Here is a 21,713-nt window from a genome sequence, read left to right as displayed (position 1 = left end):
GCGGGCACGGGGCAGGGACGCGCTCGCCAGCCCCGGCAGCCCCGCGAAGAAAGCGCCGTGCGGGCCGGGGCGGAGCGACTGCCCCGACACAGAGCGGCACCGAGGGAGGGAGGGAGGAGGAGGAGGCACCCACGGCGGGACCCGGGCAGCAGCCAGGACCTCCGCCACACCAACAGTGAGACTGATTGGGTTTTAATTACTATCAGCTATCAAAGTAAGGTCTTGGCAGGGGGTTTTCTAAAGGGGTTTCCCGTCCTAGCCTGAGCTCGCCACCTTCTACTCCTCCATCTCCTCCTCCCTCGCCCCATTCTCCCTCCGGGGCTCCGGTCCTGCCGCCGGGGAGGTGGCCGGGCAGGTTGATGGGAAGCGCTGCGGTCCTGCCTCGACCCCCCGCCCGCCTGGCCCCTGCCCTGGAGGCGAGAAGCGGAGCGCACACCGACCTGTGCGGGCATCGGCCGGGAGCGGCCGGCGGGCAGCGGCCGCTCCTTTTCACGCGGGGCCGCGGGTGCTGAGCCGGCTGCGGGAGAGCCGCTTCCCGCTCCGCATCCGATAAGGCAAAAGGGCAGAGAAAGGAGGCGGGCAATTATAGAGCAGAAGGTGGAAAGAAGGGGGGGGGAGGAGGGAAGAGGCATAAACGATGCCTGAGATCCCACCCTCCGCCCCCGAGCCCGACCCCCGCGGCGGGGGCGCGGCCAGGTGCGCGGGAGGCAGGGCCGGGGAGCGCGGGCAGCGCTCCACGGGCAGGTGCTGGGCTTGGCGGTGTCCTCGGTATTCTGAGTTTACTATCTGTTAACTCATTTTCCTCTCTCCAAAGTTCCTCATTCACTTCCTTTATAAATTATTTAGAAGCTGCCTACTAGAAGCAGTACGGCTCGGAATGCAAGTGTTCCCCACGCCAGCTATTGAGATGTGTGGATTAGTGACTCATTGGGGAAATATTTATATAAAAGTGTTCCAACACTTTTCTGGCTTAGTATAAACCTTGATTAAATCTATTGTAGTATGTACCTACATTTTTTGCCATATGGATAGACACCGCAATGGTACATGGAATTGCAGAATCTATATTCTATATTTCCATAGAAATATGAGTTGCCTTGCAGTATATCCTACTGAATTTACAATTAAGGTTACTATTCAATTAAGTCTGTAAATCCTGAGAATTTAAGAGGTGAATGAAAATATTCATTACAACATGCTTGATCATCTGTATAAAATTACAGATTAAATTACTGGAGAAGTTAAGAATCAGTCATAGGTGATGCAGAGATGTGCATACTTTCTTAATGTAAGTAGGGCCTCTTTCTAGGGAAGGAGAAGGCAGTTAGTCGCAGGGAGATGACTGTGACTAAGTGTAAAGCAGGACCTTCTGTTGCTGAGTAGGATTCCCAGTCCTGCAGATTCTTGTCCAAATTCATAGTGCATGGATGTCTTTCCAGTTAAACTGCAGAAGCATTTAAGCTTTAAAGGAACTCTTTAAGTTCCAGTTGTTTTCTATAGCAAAGGTTCAAAAGCATTCCTAGATCTAAAAAGCATCTAGATTCCAGATCACCAGATCCTAGATTTCAGATCACTAGATTCCTAGATCCTGTCACCTGCAGTTATTCTACTGCACTGTCAGCTGTGTGCAACAGCCAACACACATACCAGTCAAGAAGAGTAGCTTGCAAGATAACAATTCCTCTGAAGCAGAAAGATGTTCAGGTCATTGATGCTAAATATTATACAGTTTGTACCTCTTTCAGTCCCTAATTTATGTTTTTAGCTAAACAGTAACACTTAGAAGAACACAAAACTGCTCATAGAATTATAGAATATGCTGAGTTGGAAGGGGCCCATCAGGATCATCAAGTCCATGTCCTGGCCCTGTGCAGGACTCCTCAAGACTCACACCATGTGCCCAAGAGAGTTGTCCAAACACATATCGAACTCTATCAGACTTGGTGCTGTGATGACTTCCTTGGGGAGCCTGTTCCAGTGCCCAGTTACCTTCCAGGTAAAAAAACCTTTTCCTGATATCCAACTTAAATCTCTCCTGACTCAACTCCAGGCCATTCCCTTGGGTCCTGTCACTGATCACAAGAGTGAAAACATCATTACTTGACACTCCACTTACCCTCACAAGAATGTTGTAACTGCAATGAGGTCTCCCCTCAATCTCCTTTTCTCCAGACAGAGCAAAACAAGTGACCTCAGCTGTTCCTCATTTGGCTTCCCTTCCAGACCCTTCACCATCCTCACGGTCCTCCTTTATTACACTCTCTAATAACTTAATATCTTTTTTTACACGGTGGTGACCAAAACTGCCCCCAGCACTCAAGGTGAAGCTACCCTAGAGCAGAGCAGGACAATCCCCTCCCTTGGCAATGCTGTCCCTGATAGTCCCAGGACAGAGTTGGCCCTCCTAGCTGCCAGGGCACTGCTGGCTCATGTCCAACTTGCCATCGACCAGGACCCAGGTCCCTTTCTATGGAACTGTTCTCCAGCCTCTCATTTCCCAGTCTGTGCACACAGCCAGGGCTGCCCCATCCCAGGTGCAGAATCCAGCACTTGCCCTTGTTAAACTTCACAGCTGGTGACTGCCCAGTCCTTTCATTTGTCAAGGTCTCTCTACAGGGCCTCTCTGCCTCTAGGGAGTCAACAGCTCCTCCCAATTCAGCGTCTTCAGCAAACTTACTTAGTATTTCCTCAAGTCCTGCATCCAGGTTGTTAATGAAGATGTTGAAGAGAACTGGGTCAAAGATGGAACCCCATGGAACCCCACTAGTGACAGTCACCAGTCTGATGTCACCCCATTCACTAGAACTCTTTTTGCCTGACTTGTGAGGCAGTAGCTAACCTATCACATAACTCAGTTATCCAGCTGTGTGATGGACAATCCAGAAGGATTATGTGAGAGACAGTATCAAAGCTCTGATGAAGTCCAAAATTATTACATTTAGGACTTCCCAGTCTATTTGCAATGCCCCGAAGAATCAGTAAATGTAGAGGGGTAAATCAACCCAATCCACGATTGCTTGCTGGCTCACGTATTTCAGGGTAGAACAAGGAGGAGCCTGCCAAGGGGAGAGTCTGGCTCCCTCTCTTTTTTTTTTCCCCTCCTCCCAGATTTGTAATGTAGTATCCAAAGCCCATGAGCACCATCCTGTGGCTGCAGCTAGTTGGAATATTGTGATTCAAACAAGACAGGTCTTGAGAATGCCATTGATGGGTAAATACATTCTGTAATTCCTTGTAGCCTTCAAATGTCTTTTAACTTCATTTTTTATTTGTCTGTTTGCATCGGAATTGAAATTTATATTTTAAGATTATGCAAATTGTGTACTTTCAAGTGTAACTTGGTTGATTTTATTGTTATCATATTTTTCCCTCATTTATAATTTTATTTTAATATAATATGACCACTTTTAGAGCTAATGATACTTATTACCATTGAGTTTAGTCAGCTTTCTCTGGAGGGCACCATAGATCTCTTTGCATTATTCCAAGGAAGAACTATTGTTCACAAGTTCAAGGTAAGAATTAAAAGGTAAGGTTCCTTGAAAGAGTTTGTATAATGTGCACATCTGGAAATAGAGTAAGAGCACACTTTGCTTAGTATTAATGTTTTACAAATGATTTACCAAAGTTTCTTTCTTGTCTTCCATTAAAAGCAAGCAAGCAAACAAAAAACCTTTGAATTTCAAGAATGAATTTACTGATTGTGAATTTGCCCCAAAATTTTACTTTCCACTATTATGAATTGGCCAATCCTCAGTGATTTCAAAAGAACAACTATTTAAATCCACTACATTTTAAAAGTATTCACATCAGCAAGATATGGATCATCTTTTGTTTGGCTAGTGTAGATTACATACAGTTTCTATAAATAGGATTACAAGGCAATGATGTTGGAAATACAGCTGGAAACAATTAATCCATTGCAAGAACAGAATTAGTGCAGGCTCATGACCTCAGAGTGAGCTGGCTGAATATCTCATGGTCTGATTAAACCAAGCAATGGGTCACCAGCAACAGGACTTGTGCAAACTGAACAGAAACCAAAATAATGGATGGTTTTGGTCATTGTAGGGTAGAATTGCACTGTAATTATCAATCCTTTTCTTTTTTTCCCCCCATATCGCCTGTTTTTTTAGGGTATATTTAGAATATTTATCTTTTTTCATACACTAATGAATGCAAGGTATACCATTTTTCACAAGATTTTAAAAAGGAGAATATCAAGTTTGGGGGATATTTTCAAATGGCAAATAAACAAAATCTAACCAGGTCTTGTATGTTTTTATTCAAATGATTATTGTATTCCTTTATAAAAATTATGTTTTTAAAGCTAGCTAGCATTTTTAACTCCTAAACTAAAATATGGTTTCCTTTCATTTACTTACACAGAAATTTACAATTTTAAATGCCCTTTCTCCTCCATCCAAAAGTTCCTGTCACATTCAAAGATCTTGGCTATGATATGTCTATTTATTTGAATGACTCAAACCAGTCCCTAGGCCTAACAACAATTCATAGATTTTTTTTTTTGCTATTAAAAGAACTCCGTAACACAGAGATAATACTTGAGGTGAAGTATAACTGACTTTTGCTTTACATTTTGTTAAATATAATGGAATATACAATACTCTGAAAAGTGGTTTGCCAAGATCAGTCTGTCAACACTTGCAGTAACTAGGTGATCTATGAAGTAAGCCATGCACTGAGAAAGTAGAAGGACTTAGGACTGTATTCTGCCCAATTAAAATAGAGAGAAAATACTTTAATTGTGATTTATCTTCTTTAACATATTAGCCATGCATGCTTACTTTTAAATTTTTCTCTTCATTAGTTAAGACAATTAGTTAAGACAATTGTTTTGTGATGTGAATATACAGTGAAATGACTTTTCAAAAGGTAGATATCTTTTCTGAAGTATTTTTTTCTAATGGCTTTCTTTGTGCTACAACTATTTCTCTGGTATCCACCCCACAAATGTGGCTTTCTACATCTCTGATTTTAGGCAGGAACAGTCAAAGTAGTCCAGCTTTGCTTTTTTATTTGTTGACTTGTCTGATGAGTCATTTTCTTTTCCTTGATACTTTCAGTGCTGTCAGCACTTTATTGAGCTGTTAGGTCTATTAATCTGAAGCTTATTACACATAATGAGGTAAGTGAAAGGGATGCAGAAGAAACCAGATTGATGCCATGGTCATCGAAGTGTAAAAGTTCATGTTTGGAGTTTGTCTTGCTCCTCCAAACATGCAGGAAAGAGAGAAAAGCTTGGTAAAAGGACCATGGGGAAATGGAAAAAGAACCCCCAAATATTATTCAATCATATATTTTTCTGTTCTCTTCTCAGTATGAAGAAGGTAATGGCAAGAATAACAAGGCTGGTGTTTTGTAAATCTGGCTTTTCATTCTATAGTCAAATTAGACCTCTTTATATTGCAGAAGTGAGATTATCTGCCGTGTGTTTACACCTCCACGCCTCAGCCAGTTTCTGAGCCTTTCTCTAGCCAGGTCTGAGGAATAAATATAGCTGTATGGGTCTGGCAACATGGTCAGGAACTACTTTCATCCTTCTGAGCTTTTGACAAGTGCAGTCTGTCAGATCCATTTAGGGAGAGAGCTAAGCCAATTATTAAAGTCCATGAGCAGCAGGGAGGCTGAGTTCAGCTTGCTGAGATGTTATCCTCTCTGACATGTTCACAGGGCAGGAGCCCATCTTACCTCACTGGACAGGAGGGCTCTTGTGTGCTCTTTCTCTCTCAGGCTGCAACAAGGAGGGGTTTCCTCATCTGTTGCTGGCAATGTTCTGGACTCAGCAGCATTATACAGGATCATGGAGTCTTTGGAAGGCATCTGTGGAGAGCATCAAGTCCAGCTCCACCCTGTTAAATGAGGGTCGCCTAGAGTGGATTCCCAGGGCCATGTCAAGTTGAGTTATGAGTATCTCCAGGAATGGAGACTTCACATCCTCCCTGGGTGATCTACTCCAGTGTTTGACCACCTTCACAATGAAGGGAAAAAAAACTTGCCACAGCACAAATGTTTTCTTGTGTTCAGATGGAATCAGCCTAGTGCCCCCCACTCTAGGGCTTTTTCTGCAGTCAGCCACAGTGTGTACTGGTATCTGAGGTTATTCCTCCTGAAGGGCAGGAGCCTGCACATCCTTTTGCTGAACTTCATAATGTTCCTATTTTGCCCTTCTCCAGCCTGGTGAGGGTGCTATAGATGGTAGCAGAACTGTCTTATGCTTGTCACTCCTCCCAGCCTTTTTGCTATCTGTGAACTTGTTCAAGGTGCACTTTCCACCATTGACCAGTCCAGTAATGAAGAGTCAAAGCAGTATTGGCACTGGTATCAACCCCTGAGGTACACCTCTGGTGACTGAGCTCCAGCTGGACTTCACATTCCTCATCACAACCCCTTGAGCCCAGAAATTTAGCCAATTTTCAGTTAATCTCACTGTCTACTCATCTGGTCTATGCCTGAACAGTATACCTATGAGGGAGTTACAGTAGAAAGCATTACTAAAGTTAAGATAAATACTCATAAATACTCTGCAGTCATAATGTGAGTACTGCTCCCATTTGCTCGTAGGCTGCATGCTGAGACTTCAACCCTCCTGAGAGAGCTCTGCATCTGGAGGTAGGTCCTGGGACACTGCCAGCATGGAGGGAGGCTGCCCTGCGTAAAGAGAACAACCAGACTTTGTGAAGTTGGATCTACCAGCAGCTGGAAATGGATAGGTACAAATACTTTAGCCTGGCAAAATGTTTCACTGGATTAAGCTTCAGTGCAGATTGATTTGCAGCCCATCAATGGTATAACTCAACACAGTGAGGGAAGTCTCCCTCATATTTTACTGAATAAGCATAAGAGTTACAGATTCTGGCTGTCTGTGCAATACATAATTTTCTTTGGAATGAAATCCTGGCTGAAATGTGTATTTAAACCAGTCAGAGCTGGAAGCAAGGCTGTGGTGGTCTCTAAATAAATACCATAAGTTATGAATGCAAGGGAACAAGAAAGAATTCCTTTCCAACTAACATGTATCTTAAGCTATTACCTAAAATAAACAGAGCTTCTTGTCTTTCTCCTCCTGAGCATCTGCACTGAGTTCCTACACTAAACACCCTTGAACACTGTATTTATGCACCTCTGGTCTGCCTCACTCTACTCTAAACACTTTTCTAGTACAAGTTTTACATGAGGAACAAGATTTATTAAATGTTGTATGCATGAAGATCTGGTTTTGCATTTTGCGGATTACTGAAAAACTGAATTTTCAGTTTTTCCAATTTGCAGTTTTAAGAAAAGCATCTATTCATTTGACTCTAAAAATAATTATAGTTGTCTCCTAGAATAATATCACAGAGCATTTTTTATGCGACTGAATAAACACATAAACCAAACTCACCTTTAAGATAGTATTTTATATTTCTCAAATTTTTTATTCATTAAACTTTTTCATTTGTACAGTTTTCAACAGCCTGGTTCTCTTTGCTTTTGTTTTAAGGGGTTTGAAGTGGATGATGAGAATCAGGTGTGGGTACTTTTTTCCCCTACTCATTTTTAAGCATTACGGTTGGAATTTTCAGGAATAGACTTTAAGCATATGTTAAGCATATAAAGTTATCTTTCCATGAATAAAATATTGACTTGACCTTAGTGGAAACCTTATGAAAGAGAAACGGTCCTGAGATATGTCTTTGCCAAAGAAAAATTAAAAAAAATATATAACATTTTTTTGTAGAAAATCTTAGCCTGTATTTTAGCTGTATTTAATTTTATACAAAAATGTGAACAGAGAGAAACCAAGAGATATTTTAATTTTTTTATTTGCTGCAAACAGCTGAGTAAAATCAACCCTACTTAAACACTCACTGAAGAAATTCAGTATGCCTTCCATATTTATATTTCAGGAGTATTTAACTTTATATTTATGTTTTATTTTATTTGTGCTTTATTTTTCCATTTAATACTAAAAATCAGTATACTGGAAGTCTCATTTTATTAGGTATGAGAAGAATCTACAACAGTTTGAAATAGTTTTCTTTTTTTTAGCTGTGAAGCAATAACAGAGGGGGGCAGTCTTGGATAAACATCTCTTCTGTGTATTCACAAACCTCTGTCTTTTGTGCTTCCGCAGATCCAAATTCAAGTACGGTGTCTGTTAGAGCACAACTCTTTGATCTACGTTACGAGTCAAGAAATTATCAGCTGTACAGACCTGGATTTGTCCCCTTGTGCGCAGAAAGGTTCCACTGAGGCAAGCACACCCCCTGGACCCCTCGGGGGGGAAATGTGCCGCGGGGCGGCTGCGGCGCTGCTCGGGGCGATGCCGGAGCTCAGAGCTGGTCCCTGCGCTGAAGAGTTCCTGTGCCTGTGGCCTCGGAGCTCTCCCTGACACTCGGGTCATTTGGTTTACCAAGAATTGCTGTGGTAAAGAGGGGGCTCATTTGTTTCTGCTCTGCATCTATTGCAGAATCAGCTCTGTGTTGTGCACGCACCCAGGAAGTGCATACGCTTCCCACTGAACGTGATTAAGCACCTAAAATAAAGTAAAAAATAACAGGAAATTACACGGGAGGAAAGTAAGTGTATACTCTAGCCTTAAACAAAGAGCCAGCAGAAACCGTGCCTCAAAGTGATCTGACGATTTAAAGAATTATAGGGTATTGTGACAAAGAATGAGAAAGTGGAAAAAAGGAGAGGCAATAGTCTACAACCACAAAAAGCAGATACCATCTCAAAAGCTTTTGGTTTTGCCTTTTTTTGTCCTTAACTCTCAACACTTAGAGACTCTATTTTATGCTGTTGTAAAAACTTTTTTGAGTATATGGTTCTTGCCTCAATCCATGTTCTCCACAAAATAGGTAAAAATAAGATATTTGGCAACACTCCATCCATGACTCTACATAATTTTCTAGTATTTGTTTATTAAACTGTAGCGAATGATTTCTCATCTCAGGCTTCTTGACCAAGTACCATAATCCCCATATCATTACTTTTTTGCTGTTTCATTTTCATTATCACTGTTTGGACCCTTAATTTGGTAATCTTTCATTTATTGCTAGCATCTTTCATAAATGGTAGTTTAAATGTTCTTGTAATATTGGCACTGGCCACAGTAATATTCTTTGTCTTACAGTGCACTGAAAAAAGTTTCTCTGTGGCCTGTTTAACATAGCATTTGAGGTCAGACATGTTATAAAATAATAATAAAAATAATGTCTTGTATCTTACACAGTGTTTCTTACACCATAACCTTCAGAGATAATGGTGGGATAGTAGATGTTCTTCACTGTCTTACACAATCAGAATCTCTGTCCTGAGGTTTACAGTCTTGGAAGAACAGTCAAAACACCTACTTTAGGCCACTGGACATTTCATAATGTTGTTTTTTTCTAGATATAAAAATAGCAGTTAATCATAAATCTATTATTATTATTTTCCAGAACATGGAAATGAGTTACTCGTGTTTGACCCATCAGCCAATTTGTCCCTTTAAACAGCAAGGTTTAACCCAACAAATTAGTCCTTAAAATCTGAAAACTCTGAATGCTTTTGCACTGGGGAGTGAGTGTGTGAGTCCTTGCAGTAACAGACTCTATGTTTGCATTGTTTTTGCATATGATGGCTTGCTGGAGCTAATATTAGCCTGTGTAAGAGACTGAGGACACAGGCAATTAGACAGCAATTCAACTACATCAAGAAGCACCACCATCCTCTTTCATCCTGATCAATTATTTTTCCCAAACCAGCCAAAGGAATAACTTACCTTCCTGTCTCCCGTGTAGCTGAGGTCACTCTCCAGGGAGGAATCAGATTGTTATTTGATGGATATTAACCTTTGGAGGACTCCCCCTCTTTTCTTCCCTGTGCTCTATCAGTGTTTAGGCTGCCAGCCTGGAAGGTCTGGGAAGCTAAACAGGAGAATGTGGATTTCGACAATGAGACCTCCTCAGTAAAATAATTATGCACTGGACCTAAAATATGCAAACTGTAGGAGTCTACAATAGGGATTTGAATCTGTGCACTGATAAAAGCAGCTTGGTTGGGATTTGACTGTGTTCCATTACAATGAAGAGCAAAACTCACTGTAAAAGAGAAGAGGGAGGATAGGATCAGCTTATTTCAAAGCAAGCTATAAGCACCATTAAAATTCTGTAATCTTCATGTGCAGCTCACACCCAGAAGCTCTCCTTGAGCAGTTCTCCTCCAGGTGATGCAGAACCATCCCAGTGTCTGTCCTTTGGATGCTTCTGTACTGTGTCAGAGAAAGGAACAAGCAGTAATGGGGCATTTTTGAGTGCATAAAGATTTCCTAAAATCATGTTTCTGCCCTTCTCTACAGTCTGAACTTAATTTTCTTTGCATTATATCTGCTGATATTTTAAAAACTTGGGTATTTATTGCCTACACACTAATGAAAAAATAAATAACTAGAAAGAAGTGAAGAACAGCTTTGTTTCTCCAGCTTTGTTTCACCAGTGTTGTACATTCTTATGATGTTATCTTTTTGTAAAAACTTCCACATGGCCATTTGCCATGTCCAGAAAGTTTAATTATTAGACAAGTTCAGATTGCTATGTATATTCTGTTAATATTCCAAACTTTTCATCATAAAACTTAGAGCGTGTGAAGGTTCCTCAGCAGAGGAACACAGTAAGAATGCAGTGCTGTGGCTTGTTTGTGTTCACAGGATTAGAGAGAGCTCAGTGTGCCACATTAGAAGTGGCCTATTAAAACAAGAGCCTGAATGACACCCAGTGCTTTAGTGATGCTGAATCACTACCCTGAATATCAGTGGAGCAGGTTAATTCTTTACTGGCACAAGGAGCATCCAGTCTCCTTTTTGTTAACTTTTTTTTTTTTTTTTTTTTTTTGAAGATGTTAGAGAATCATCATAGTCAAATTTTCAAATTTTAAACCAAGGTTGCATTTGGTGGTCAAGTGCAGTGCAAATTTAAAAAATAACTTCCTAAATACGAGCTGTCTTATCTTTCTGCTGTTAAAGTCAGCCTGCCAATAAGAAGTCAGACTTTGATTTTTCTTCTGATCTTATAGTCAGGCAGCATTTTTGTACACTTAATGGAATTAATTCTGATTTTCCAGTAGGTAAATAAAAACAGAAGGTCACCATAAATATTTACAATCACAATTGTCATTTGCCTAACTACATTATTGAAGAATTTTCAACACTACTTGTTAAACTAGCATTATTTTTTTTTTTCATTTGCTTAACGAGTGTTTAAGATTTATAGAACTTTCATTATTGTCAGTAACAAAATCAGAATTATTAATGGAGGTAAAATGAAACATCTGAACAATTCATAATTCTCCCTCTATTTGCAAAAATGAAAACCACATTTCCCAGCTGTCATATTTACTTACAAATTCCCACTTATGTTATTGTACTGAAAATCCTGTGTGAACCTACTCGTTATCTGGCTATGAAGTTATTCCTGTGGAAAGCCTCTGGGCTTGCCTTTAGCAACAGGCAGGAATGTGCAGGACAAATCCTGAGCTGCACACGCTGCTGAGAGTTCTGTACTCAGCCCTCAGCCTGTTTGGGTGGCCTTGCCCGGGTGAGCGGCTTTGGTCACACAAGGGACACTCGGCCTCCGCCTGGCAGGCGATGCCAGAGGGGCTGGGCTGGGCTGGGCTGGGGCTGGGACTGGGCTGGGGCTGGGGTGGGACTGGGGCTGGGCTGGGCTGGAGCTGGGATTGGGATTGGGACTGGGGCTGGGCTGGGGCTGGGCTGGGCTGGGCTGGGCTGGGGCTGGGGGTGGGGTGGGACTGGGCTGGGTCTGGGCTGGGACTGGGATTGGGACTGTGGCTGGGGCTGGGGCTGGGGCTGGGGCTGGGCTGGGACTGGGCTGGGGCTGGGCTGGAGCTGGGGCTGGGGCTGGGGCTGGGGCTGGGCTGGGCTGAGCTGGGCCTGGCTGGGCTGGGCTGGGGCTGGGGTGGGACTGGGCTGGGGCTGGGGTGGAGCTGGGCTGGGGTGGAGCTGGGCTGGGCTGGGCTGGAGCTGGGCTGGGCTGGGACTGGGATTGGGACTGGGGCTGGACTGGGGCTGGGGTTGGTGCTGGGGCTGGGGCTGGGGCTGGGGCTGGGGCTGGGGCTGGCTGCAGGCACAGCCTCTCCCCAGGACAGCCTGCGAGGAAGAGGAGCCTGGAGAGCAGCTGGAAGGCCACTGTGGAGCTGAGGAGGTCGTAGGTTGGCCGCACGTGGCGGGTAACAGGAACACTGGGGACAAGAGTCTGCCAAAATTGAAATACCAAGTGGCAAATAACACATGGATGGCTACAGAAGATTCAAAATACATGAAAGGAAATATTTTTCCACAGCCATGGAGCCTGTGGGGTGCAGTCGATATGGGGCACTGCTGTGTTTGCAGCAGTGTGTGCCTTATTTGCTCACTGAACGGCGTCCTGCTGGCTGCACACTGGCCAAGGTTTTATGAGACTGAGTTGCAGCTCTGCTCCTCTGCAGGCTTCCTTGACAGGCTCGGATATCCAGGACATGGATTTTACATTGTATACATTGGATCTAGGAGCTCATGTGGTAGCACTTGCAGAGTGGTGGATGTGGGAGTGGGGGACTTTGAGGATGCCCTATACAACCATGAAGAACATGAACATGATGAAGAGGTAAAAGCCAGCTAGTAATGCAACAGTCACAACTACTGGTGAAATCTTCAGTCCCAGTAGCCTTCTAAACACCTGTGTGAGTTAACAGGAGTTTTTAACTGATTTTTTTTATGTCAGTACCTCAATTCTCTATAAGTTTCACTTAGATTTCCTCATGTGTGTTTGGATGCTGCCTGTGCCCCCTTCTGCTATGGGGTGAGTAGAAACTCCTCTTGTAGCAAAGGCTGAGATGTCCAAACACTGAGATGTGACTGACTGTGGTGCAAGGGACATAGCAAAGAGAGAAATAACTGAAGTGTAAGGTAGTACATAAATACCTCAAGGAGCTACAATACCTGCCATATTGTAAGCAGAGCAATAAAACTCAGCTTTATGTGGAAACACTCAGCTGCTGCTGCATCTGTTCTCACTGCTGGGTCTGCAGTAGCTGCTACTCCTTCTTATGATCCCATGTCTCTAATGGCTGTGACTCCTTGGGTGAAATTAGTACTTTTCAGGACAATTTAAAAACAGTAACGCCCAAAAAGCAGAAGTAGCTGCTGAAACATACAGGAAGTAATTATACATGATCATTTATATACACAGATTACAGCTTAAGTGACAAATGGCTCTGGTCCCCTTGACTGCCAATAGACAATTCAGAAGCAAAGGCACTGTTGGGTGAGAGGCTACTTTGTATTTTGACTAAAAGCATGAGGAAAACAAAAGGAGACACATTTCTTGACATATTTAATAACACCACATCAGCACAGTCAGTTCTGCATGATACAAGTGTGCAGCAGCTTCTCTGAGAATTGGCTGGATAGCCAGGATGTTCTTTTCCATCAGCAGTGCTAATTGAATATACAGCTGGGTAACTCCAAAAAAACTACCAGCAGTGAGGCAATTGAATCAGCAGATGTTAAGTGGTGATTATTAGGGATGTCATTCAGTTGTTCACACATAGGTGTCTAAAGCATTTTGAAGTATCCTACAATATTCAAGATGTCCTCTGGGACTTAATCTCCAGACGTGATTTCGAGGGGTCACAGACTTCCCTGAAGCTGCTCTCTGCTACAGAATAGCTCAAATACCCTAAAAGCCTCTTCAATGGCACTTGACATTTATGTGTATTCAACAGAAGCAAGCCCCTCGTTCCTGAGCTCCAATTCCAATTAGGTAAGTAGAAGTAGATGCCATCACCCTGCTGTGATGTTTCTTCAGACTATCTGCAGCGCTGGGAAAAGAGCACTGCATTAACCTGTGTCAAAGGTCATCTTTGCAATCACAAGCCCATTGTTAGGAGTTAATGATGATAACTACATGAAAAGGGTATCATCAAAGAGCCTTTAAAATGTGGATAATTTGATCCTAATAATGAAGTTTTTATTCCTGTATTACATGACTTCCTGGAGCTCTGCACGTTAAGACAGCATTGTCTATTTTCTGAGAAAGAAGCAGTAAAAAGCAAGAGTTAAGGTAAATGTTTTTATGCCTTCATCTTTCAAATTAAAATTTCTGAACTAGAAGAGATTTTTTTTCTTTCTCTAACTATAGTAGATATGGTCATGGAGATTTATATTTAAATGGAATGCTGAATATTATAAGGAATGTGAATCAATAACCCCCAGAAAATAATTTCTTAGGAGAAAGAACAAAGATACAATCATGTACAGTGAGAAATGAAACAAAAATGTAACACACAATGACACATATTTCATCACGAAAATCAAACATTAAGAGGGTAACTCAGCACTCTTTTGTAAATGCATCTTTTAAGCATTTAATAAACAATTTGCCTGATGGAGTGTAATAGAAAATGAAATATTGAATATTTTAATATTCAACAAGATCTTGTTTATTCTGACAAAACAAGTTAAACACACACACTTCCCAGTTGCAGTAACAAATAAAGGGTGCATAACATTATCTTCAGAAAGCACTTGAGCTGAAAATGCTTATAAAACAAAACAGACATTAAGAAAATATAACATTAAGATTTTAAATACTTTCCTGTTTCTTCCTTTCCAACTTAAGCCATAAAAGCTAGTATATCCCACCTTCAATTTTTAAAAGAGTTTTAAGAAAATCTTATAATGGTTCTAGAAATATTTTGCAGGCAAAGCAAGGCTATTAGGGCACTTTGAAATTAAATGGGTTCCTGATCGTGCAAATTGCTAAGTACTTATGAGTGTAATCCCTTAATATTTCCCAGGCTTTGCTCAACATCACAATTAATTAAACTTTTGTTAATAAACCTGAAGCATTCAATTTAGCCCCATACCTCCATTGACAAAATAGTTGTTCACTCAAGCCTGCATGTATATTTATTTTTAGTTGATACATGCAGTGTTTGCATTCTACTTTATAAATAGAAGATATGAAAAAAAGTTTAAATTACTTCATAATGTAAATGGAACTTATTTAGTTAAAGGATATGTTTTCTTTGGGTAGTTTGTTATATTTGAAAGGCAGGTATTTCCTAACCAAATATATCTTTACTATATACTTATGTACTGCATTTTAGGATTGTATGTTCATAAATGTAAAAATTGATTACTACTTTGTCCTTATTGACAAGGCACGGTTAAAAACATAAATTGTAAATTTAGCCGTAAAAGTACAATACTTTTTTTCTCTGTGATGTTTATTAAGAAACTTAATAGGATATTATGGGACTGTCTCATCCCTGGCTCAAGGCTGGGTTCAGTGAGGCTCTGAGCAGCCTGGTCGAGTGGAAGGTGTCCCTGCCCATGGCAGGGGAATGAAACTACATGATCTTTAAGGTCCCTTCCAACCCAAACCATTCTATCATTCTGTGGCAGAACCTTTCCATGCTACATCCTTTCATTGCACCTGTCTGATAGATTCCCTTCTGTGGTCTACATTCATTTTGCTTATACTTTAAAATCATCAATGAGAATTTTAAAATGAGCTAACTTGTCTTCATTTTTCTTCTTTTTTTTTGATAATTATTTGAACATATTATGTATTTCCCAGGATTGATCTACTAATAGGCATCACATCCCAGGTTTTGCTAGGGTTTTCATGAAATTTTCATTATATTTTCCCAGAAGAGATTTGCCCTGAGAAGGGCAGGTAAAAACAAGTATTCCCTGAGTCAGGCTTGAGTACAAACTGAAAAGTATTTCTGTTTATCACACATTCCACTGCAAACATAAGGGGATGAAATGCAGCACTTCTTTATCAGATAGAAGGAGAAATTAATTGGTTTTCTGTTTAATAAGAGAAACTCTAAAACCTGAAGTGGAAAATAAAAGGTAATTACAAAAATCTGCAGTAATTTACAGCTAGCAGTGAAGAGAAGAGTTTGCGTGGCTCCAAGCCCAGCTATGGCTGGGGGCTGTGCTCCAGCTGGTACAGGAGGGAGGGAAGTCATGGGTAGCTCATCCAGAGGCCCAAAGGAAACACCACTCTGTGGAGGTCTCCTCTTTTGTCTCCATAACCTGAGAAAGTTCATGGAAGCTCTGGCCCATCTGTGTTAAGAGTCATACACAGGTTTTTTAAGATTAGATGTGATATCATTTTATATGATAATTAATTTTATTCCATCATTTATGGTAACACTTTCTTTCTTTGTTCTCTTGCCTTGAGGCTTTGTTTATACATTAACTAACATTCAATTGTAAAGCAGCATCCAATTCACCTGTTTCCCTGAAATATTAGGCTTGCTAAATAAGCACTGCTAAATTATGAAAAGCTAGTGATGGTGATCATGGTAAAGAGTCTCTCAAAAACAGACTAATAAAAATACAAAGAAGCAGGACCATCGAAATATTCCAGAAATTATTTTTGAGCTCAAATAAAGTAGGAGCAATGTCAACTATGCAGCAAAATAAGTAGAATAGGAAAGAAAATTAAATATATCCATAAATCACTGGTAAAGGCAAAACATTCTGGTGGGTGTGGGCTGTTTTGACCAGTGTTCTCCAGCTTAGCCTGCTTGGGTGCATGCAGCAGCAGCAGCAGGAGGAGCTGCTGGATGGGAGCATTTCCCTGGAGAGGAGGAGTTCAGCTCTCAGGCATGATGGAAATGACTATTGAAGTGCTCAGAATACCCCTAGCTGTCTATGCACTCTATGGAGCAGTTTGTAGACATCTCTACATAGAAGCACCTTAGGAACTGAAGAAAGAGGTTGCACATAAAACCAGATCTTCCTCTGCAAATCACCTGCAAATTCTGGAAAGAAATCGTGATTATTATTTGACAAGGCCATACAAAGCCAGTAGGAGACTGTTGTACTCTAAGTTCGAGGAGAATTATAGTGACACAGGATGGGAAACCTATGGGCATATGGCAGCATCTTTGTAGAAGAGGCACCAGAACAATTTGTGCTACCTAAAGTTCAGTGTCTGCTTCAACCCCTGCTTTTAAAGCTAAGTATTGCATTTTAAGTGTGTACTTATAAAACTTGAGTTTCAACAATACTGGAAATTCACAACTCCCATGGCCAATATGAGGGAGGAGAGCCATTTTCCTAAAGGACATTCAGTTTGACAGTTTTAGCTACTCTCTTCTGAATATTACAGAATTTTCCTGAGGAATTGCAAGTACAAAGATTAGGTAGCTATACATGAAACACTGTCTTTATAGTATAAATTAATTGCATCATTGATTCCTGTGACATCCTTTGACATTCTTAAATTGTCTCTTGCATTAGTGGCTCCTTTTAAAAATTAAGCTATAAATATTTATTTATGTACAAGTTCGGAAAGAAATCTAATGGCTTAAAATCACTCAGCCTTTCTGGAACATTAATGATAATTTTATCTGCACTGTGAGTATACAAAGGCAATTAGTGAATTGGCAAGTACTATTTCTGTTTTTGTAAATAACACATATAAGTGAAAAATAAAAGCCACATCAGTCGCTAAAGACATTTAAAAAGGGTGATCTATAAAAACCTTTAATGACAATTTTATTGTAAAAGGTTAGTAGTTCACTTTATTTGAAGAGCAGTGTGGTTTAACTGTATTAATGTGATATTACACATGATATTTCACGTGATTTTTCACTTACACAAGTGGTCTAGTTCCAATTACACACTGGGAAGAAAATACTCCTACTTGCAACACTTGATTTCTCAGTCTGTCTTGCATTAGACAAACACTTTTGCAAGACATATTGTTTCAGTTTCTCCTGTCTCTAAAATTAAAATAATATCTAAAAAAATTAACATTAAAAATTAGTATTTGATTCCCAGAATTATCTTAAATTAATTTATAATTTGATAAGAAAAAGGAAACCTCCATGCATTATAGCTATCAGCACAGAAGAAGAGTCAATTGCCTCCTCCTCCTAAACCTCAGGCTATTCTCATTTGTTTACGTCTATGTTAGTGCATGAAGTCAGTGCAGAGACTGTCTCTGGTCTGAAGGCCAAGAGGCACCAAATTCAGATCTCATGTTATTCTCTGAACTACACTGGGGCAATTTTCTCGGAGATCCAGACCATGCTAAGGGAACAAGCTGACCATTAAACAGTAATTCTGGGACAGCATTTGACACATCCCTAGCACTCTAGTCATTAGTGAGGGTATGATCAGAAAATAGAGAAAAAAATTAAGAAAAACACTTTGAAAAAGTGCATGACCTTTTAATTCCAAACCTTGTCCTGAATGTAATCTCATAGAAGAAGGTACAGCAAGTCACACCCACTCATATTTCAGATGCTGCTATGACACAATGTCTTTTTAATTCTGAAAGTTTTATTTTCAGCTTCTATGCGGACATAAAATGCAGACAATTTACTACTGATACACCTGAAGTGGATTATTGCATCATTGTGTGAATGAAATGCCTTCCATGGGACTAATTGTGGAACCAGTTGTGCTCAGTACCATACACACGGTCTTTGATCTTGAAAAAGAAAATTAAAATAATTTATCTTTAGGGAAATATAATGGAAAAAATATAATAAATATTGCAATGATTTAATGCTCCAATTAGCTTAACTGCTACTTGAATTTAATTAAATATTACATTGCTTGAAGATGTCCATAAATGATTTGCAAATGTACATGTACAGAGGAATGGCACTAATTTGAGTGATTAAGGCTTAAAGATTTATTAGAGGATCTTGTAAGATCTACAGTAACCAAAATGAGATCACAGAAGAGAGTAAGTCTTACAAAAATCCTGTCTTTTTAATGAATCTGTTACTGTTGATGCCAGGGTTCGTTTTTTAATTTCTGGTTTCTTGCTTCCTTCTACACTGTGATATTCATGCTATTCATTCAAGATATCTCTTGAAATACCTCACTTCTGTGAATAATCTTACATTTCCCCTGGCACTTTGCAGGAAGCAAGGTGCTCAGTTATATTTAAAATTCTGTGCCCTCTGAAGTGCATGAGAGTTTGGCACTGACTGCTGTGGGATGTCTCGGAGCATATGCAGCACTGTGTGCAGACAAACTGCAATTTAATTGGAAATGATACATTTCGTAGCTTAATTGTTTACTTTCCACCCTTTCTTCCAAAATACAAAATTTTATTGCAGACACAATTTGAATACCTTTGTCACGCTGAAGAGGGAAAGAATTAATTAAATCCTGGATTGTCAATCAAGTTGAGAACACAATATGGAAATCTCTATTAAACAGAAGGCAAGTAGCTGTGCTCAAATTGTGATAGAGACTAATGTATCTTGTGAATCAAGATGCCATCTCCAATCTGTAACATAATGAAATGCACATATTTCTCCCTGCCCCCATTCCCACTCTTTTTGCTCCAGTCTGAAGTGTACTCTGTAATGCATTATTAAGCCAAATTCTGACCCAGTTTCTTAATTATCTGTAAGCTACAGAGAACTTCTAGCAGAATATTAACTAAGGCAAGAGATGTAATACAGATGAACCCAGGATGGCATTAGAGAGAATCATCCGCAATTTGCTAAGAAAATCCTTCAATTGTAATATTTAACTTAGCCTAACATGCCAAATTTATATTTTAAAGGGGCTAAGCAACCAAAACAACCTAGGGTAAAAAAAAACAAAAAGAAGAAAAAAAAAAGAAAATTAAAAAAAATAGAAATTAAGTATAAATATTTGTAGAAGCATTCCTGGATTCACAAACTCAAAATACTTATAGTATACTGAAACATTTCTGGAACAACAAGATTGTTTCCAACTGTTTTGAGTGGATACCATGGACAGTTATTACAATCCAATATAATATTGTGTGCCCAGCTATTTATTTTGGATGACCTGTAAAATGTAACCCAATGTGGTGTATACGTATTTACCAAAATTTTGGGGAATACAATTGGGATTCAGAACTGTCATAGATGTCAGTTTGAACAACCCTCCAAACACTCTGGTGCCTGGTTAGTATTGAGTAAGCAGCTGCAATTTTATACCTCCCTGCACTGCTGCATATTAGTGGAATATGAGAAGTTTTCTTATTGAAAATACAACCACAGATATACAAAACCAGAAACAAAGAACTCAAGGACTTCTTCCTACAAAGCTTCAGGAATACATGAGTTGTAAGACTTGCTATACTTCTGAAGTAAAAGTGTTTGAGTGAATGAAAAACATACTGACAGAGCAATTTTTTTTAGTGAGAACAATTTTTAATACAAAACATGTTTCAAAATTATTTGAGGAAAAATACTTTCCCCACCCCAGAATTGGATGATCTGTGGTATGTGCATATAGAAAGTCAAGCTTTAATTGTAAAATTTACACAGCAGAGAAAGTCTGCAAAGTGTATATGAATTTTGTGGAACAGGATATATTCATTCAGTTCAAAGATCAAAGAAAACCCATGCAGTCCCCCTAACACTGAGTTGAAGAGTCACCTAACTGCAGAATACGGAATTTTTATATATGCTTTTAAAAAATATTTCTTTCATTAATTCATCAATGAAAAAATCCTACTGTTTGAGAAACAATAAGAGTCAGTTAAATACAATGTTTTCTTTGTAACAGTGTCAAATGGAGCTCATGAGGGAAGTTGGTTCTTTGCAAAACATCAGATGATTGGAAAGTGCTCATATGCTTCATGTACATTCAAGTACATTGCTTCAGTTTAAAGTGTGCTTTTGCTACTGGAGAATCTGAATGTATCATTCCTTATGCTAACACTGTGAATTTCCCACTACAACCTGCCAAATATTCTTCTTCTGGGAATTAAGGTTCTTCTCTGAAGTGATCAATAGTAAGACTGAGGCATCTTTCCTTTACAGGTATGGAAAAAAACTCAAAATCAATATTTTATACTCAAGCACCTTATCCAGCACACAAGCATTGAAACCAGAAGACCAATTTGCAAAGGCAGTTTTTGTAAAAGACCACACGTTTTCCCATTTTCTTTCTAGACTAACCCATGTAATCAGTAAGGCCCAAACATTCATACCAGACTATCCTCTACAGAGCACAGACACCTTTTCTCATGCATTTGCAGTTCATTTGTGTTTGACTGTAATCAAGCCAGGATTTAGTCAGCTGTCCCTCAGCCCAAGGAGAGAGCAACTGTGACTGCATGTGCTCCAGGGACAAAGCTGGACACCAGGACCATGTTTATCAATGTCAGTATCTCATGGAAATCATCTGTGACACCCCAACCCCACAGTGCTTGGCTCTTTCACCTCCTGCAGTGCTTTGATCCAGCAGTGGACTGTGAGGAAATATGCACAGCCTCTTAGGCTGGAGCCCATTCTGCCCGATGCAGCCATGGCTGGACAGACCACCTAAAGGCCCTGGTTTTGTCTCTGTTGGGCACAGAGAAGTCCATGATGAAAATAAGCTGGTAGCTATTGCTCACATCTTAGCATAATCACCAGTGCTATTATTAAAGGAAAGAGAGCCCCCTCCCCTAAAAGCAAAATCATCTGTTTAGACAGAGCAACATTCTGCTGCCTTGTGTCATGACACTCCATGGCTGTTGCTATTCGTCGCACAAAAATGTCCATAACAGGGACTTTGTGCCTTCTCAGGCCTCCACTTCTTCCATCACTTCCATCACAATTGTTCGAGGGCCGGTCAGGATGAGGTTGCTTACTGTCCTGTAATCCACATGGAGAACATTGAGGCCATTGACAGACACGACAAATTGGCAAACCTGAGG

At 40.3% G+C, this 21,713-nt stretch overlaps 2 protein-coding genes and 1 long non-coding RNA gene across 8 annotated transcripts in view; 1 reads left to right on the top strand and 2 right to left on the bottom strand.

The window, feature by feature from the left end:
- The window catches only part of COL14A1 (collagen type XIV alpha 1 chain), a 110,107-nt gene extending 109,551 nt beyond the window's left edge, over positions 1-556 (bottom strand). For 3 of the 4 annotated variants that reach the window (XM_021546489.4, XM_085572481.1, XM_085572482.1), the window contains exon 1: positions 441-556. Coding sequence is in view for 1 of the 4 variants with exons in the window: in XM_085572483.1 (XP_085428609.1) it covers positions 250-308 (59 nt within the window). In the remaining 3 variants the exon portion in view is untranslated. Of the gene's footprint in view, positions 1-249; positions 309-440 lie in introns of those variants that run through there. The other variant, XM_085572483.1, reaches the window with a different exon arrangement.
- On the top strand, positions 26-8,567 carry LOC146768458 (uncharacterized). 2 transcript variants are annotated; one of them, XR_014953038.1, is made up of 3 exons: positions 26-175; positions 6,586-6,734; positions 8,138-8,567. It is a non-coding gene; the product is annotated as an uncharacterized LOC146768458 (long non-coding RNA). The 2 variants fall into 2 exon arrangements; XR_014953037.1 differs by lacking the exon at positions 26-175 and having other exon boundaries at positions 2,884-6,734.
- A 9,765-nt stretch (positions 8,568-18,332) lies between these two features.
- DEPTOR (DEP domain containing MTOR interacting protein) overlaps positions 18,333-21,713 on the bottom strand; it is a 75,314-nt gene continuing 71,933 nt past the window's right edge. The window contains exon 10 of one of the 2 annotated variants that reach the window (XM_021546564.4): positions 18,333-21,707. In XM_021546564.4, the coding sequence (XP_021402239.1) occupies positions 21,579-21,707 (129 nt within the window). In that variant the 3' untranslated portion in view covers positions 18,333-21,578. The remainder of the gene's footprint in view (positions 21,708-21,713) is intronic. The other variant, XR_014953034.1, reaches the window with a different exon arrangement.

Source organism: Lonchura striata, chromosome 2 (genome assembly GCF_050655825.1).
Source record: "Lonchura striata isolate lonStrDom1 chromosome 2, ASM5065582v1, whole genome shotgun sequence".
NCBI lineage: Eukaryota > Metazoa > Chordata > Aves > Passeriformes > Estrildidae > Lonchura > Lonchura striata.
Note: the sequence above shows the minus strand (reverse complement) of the source record. Positions and strands in the feature narration are given on the sequence as shown.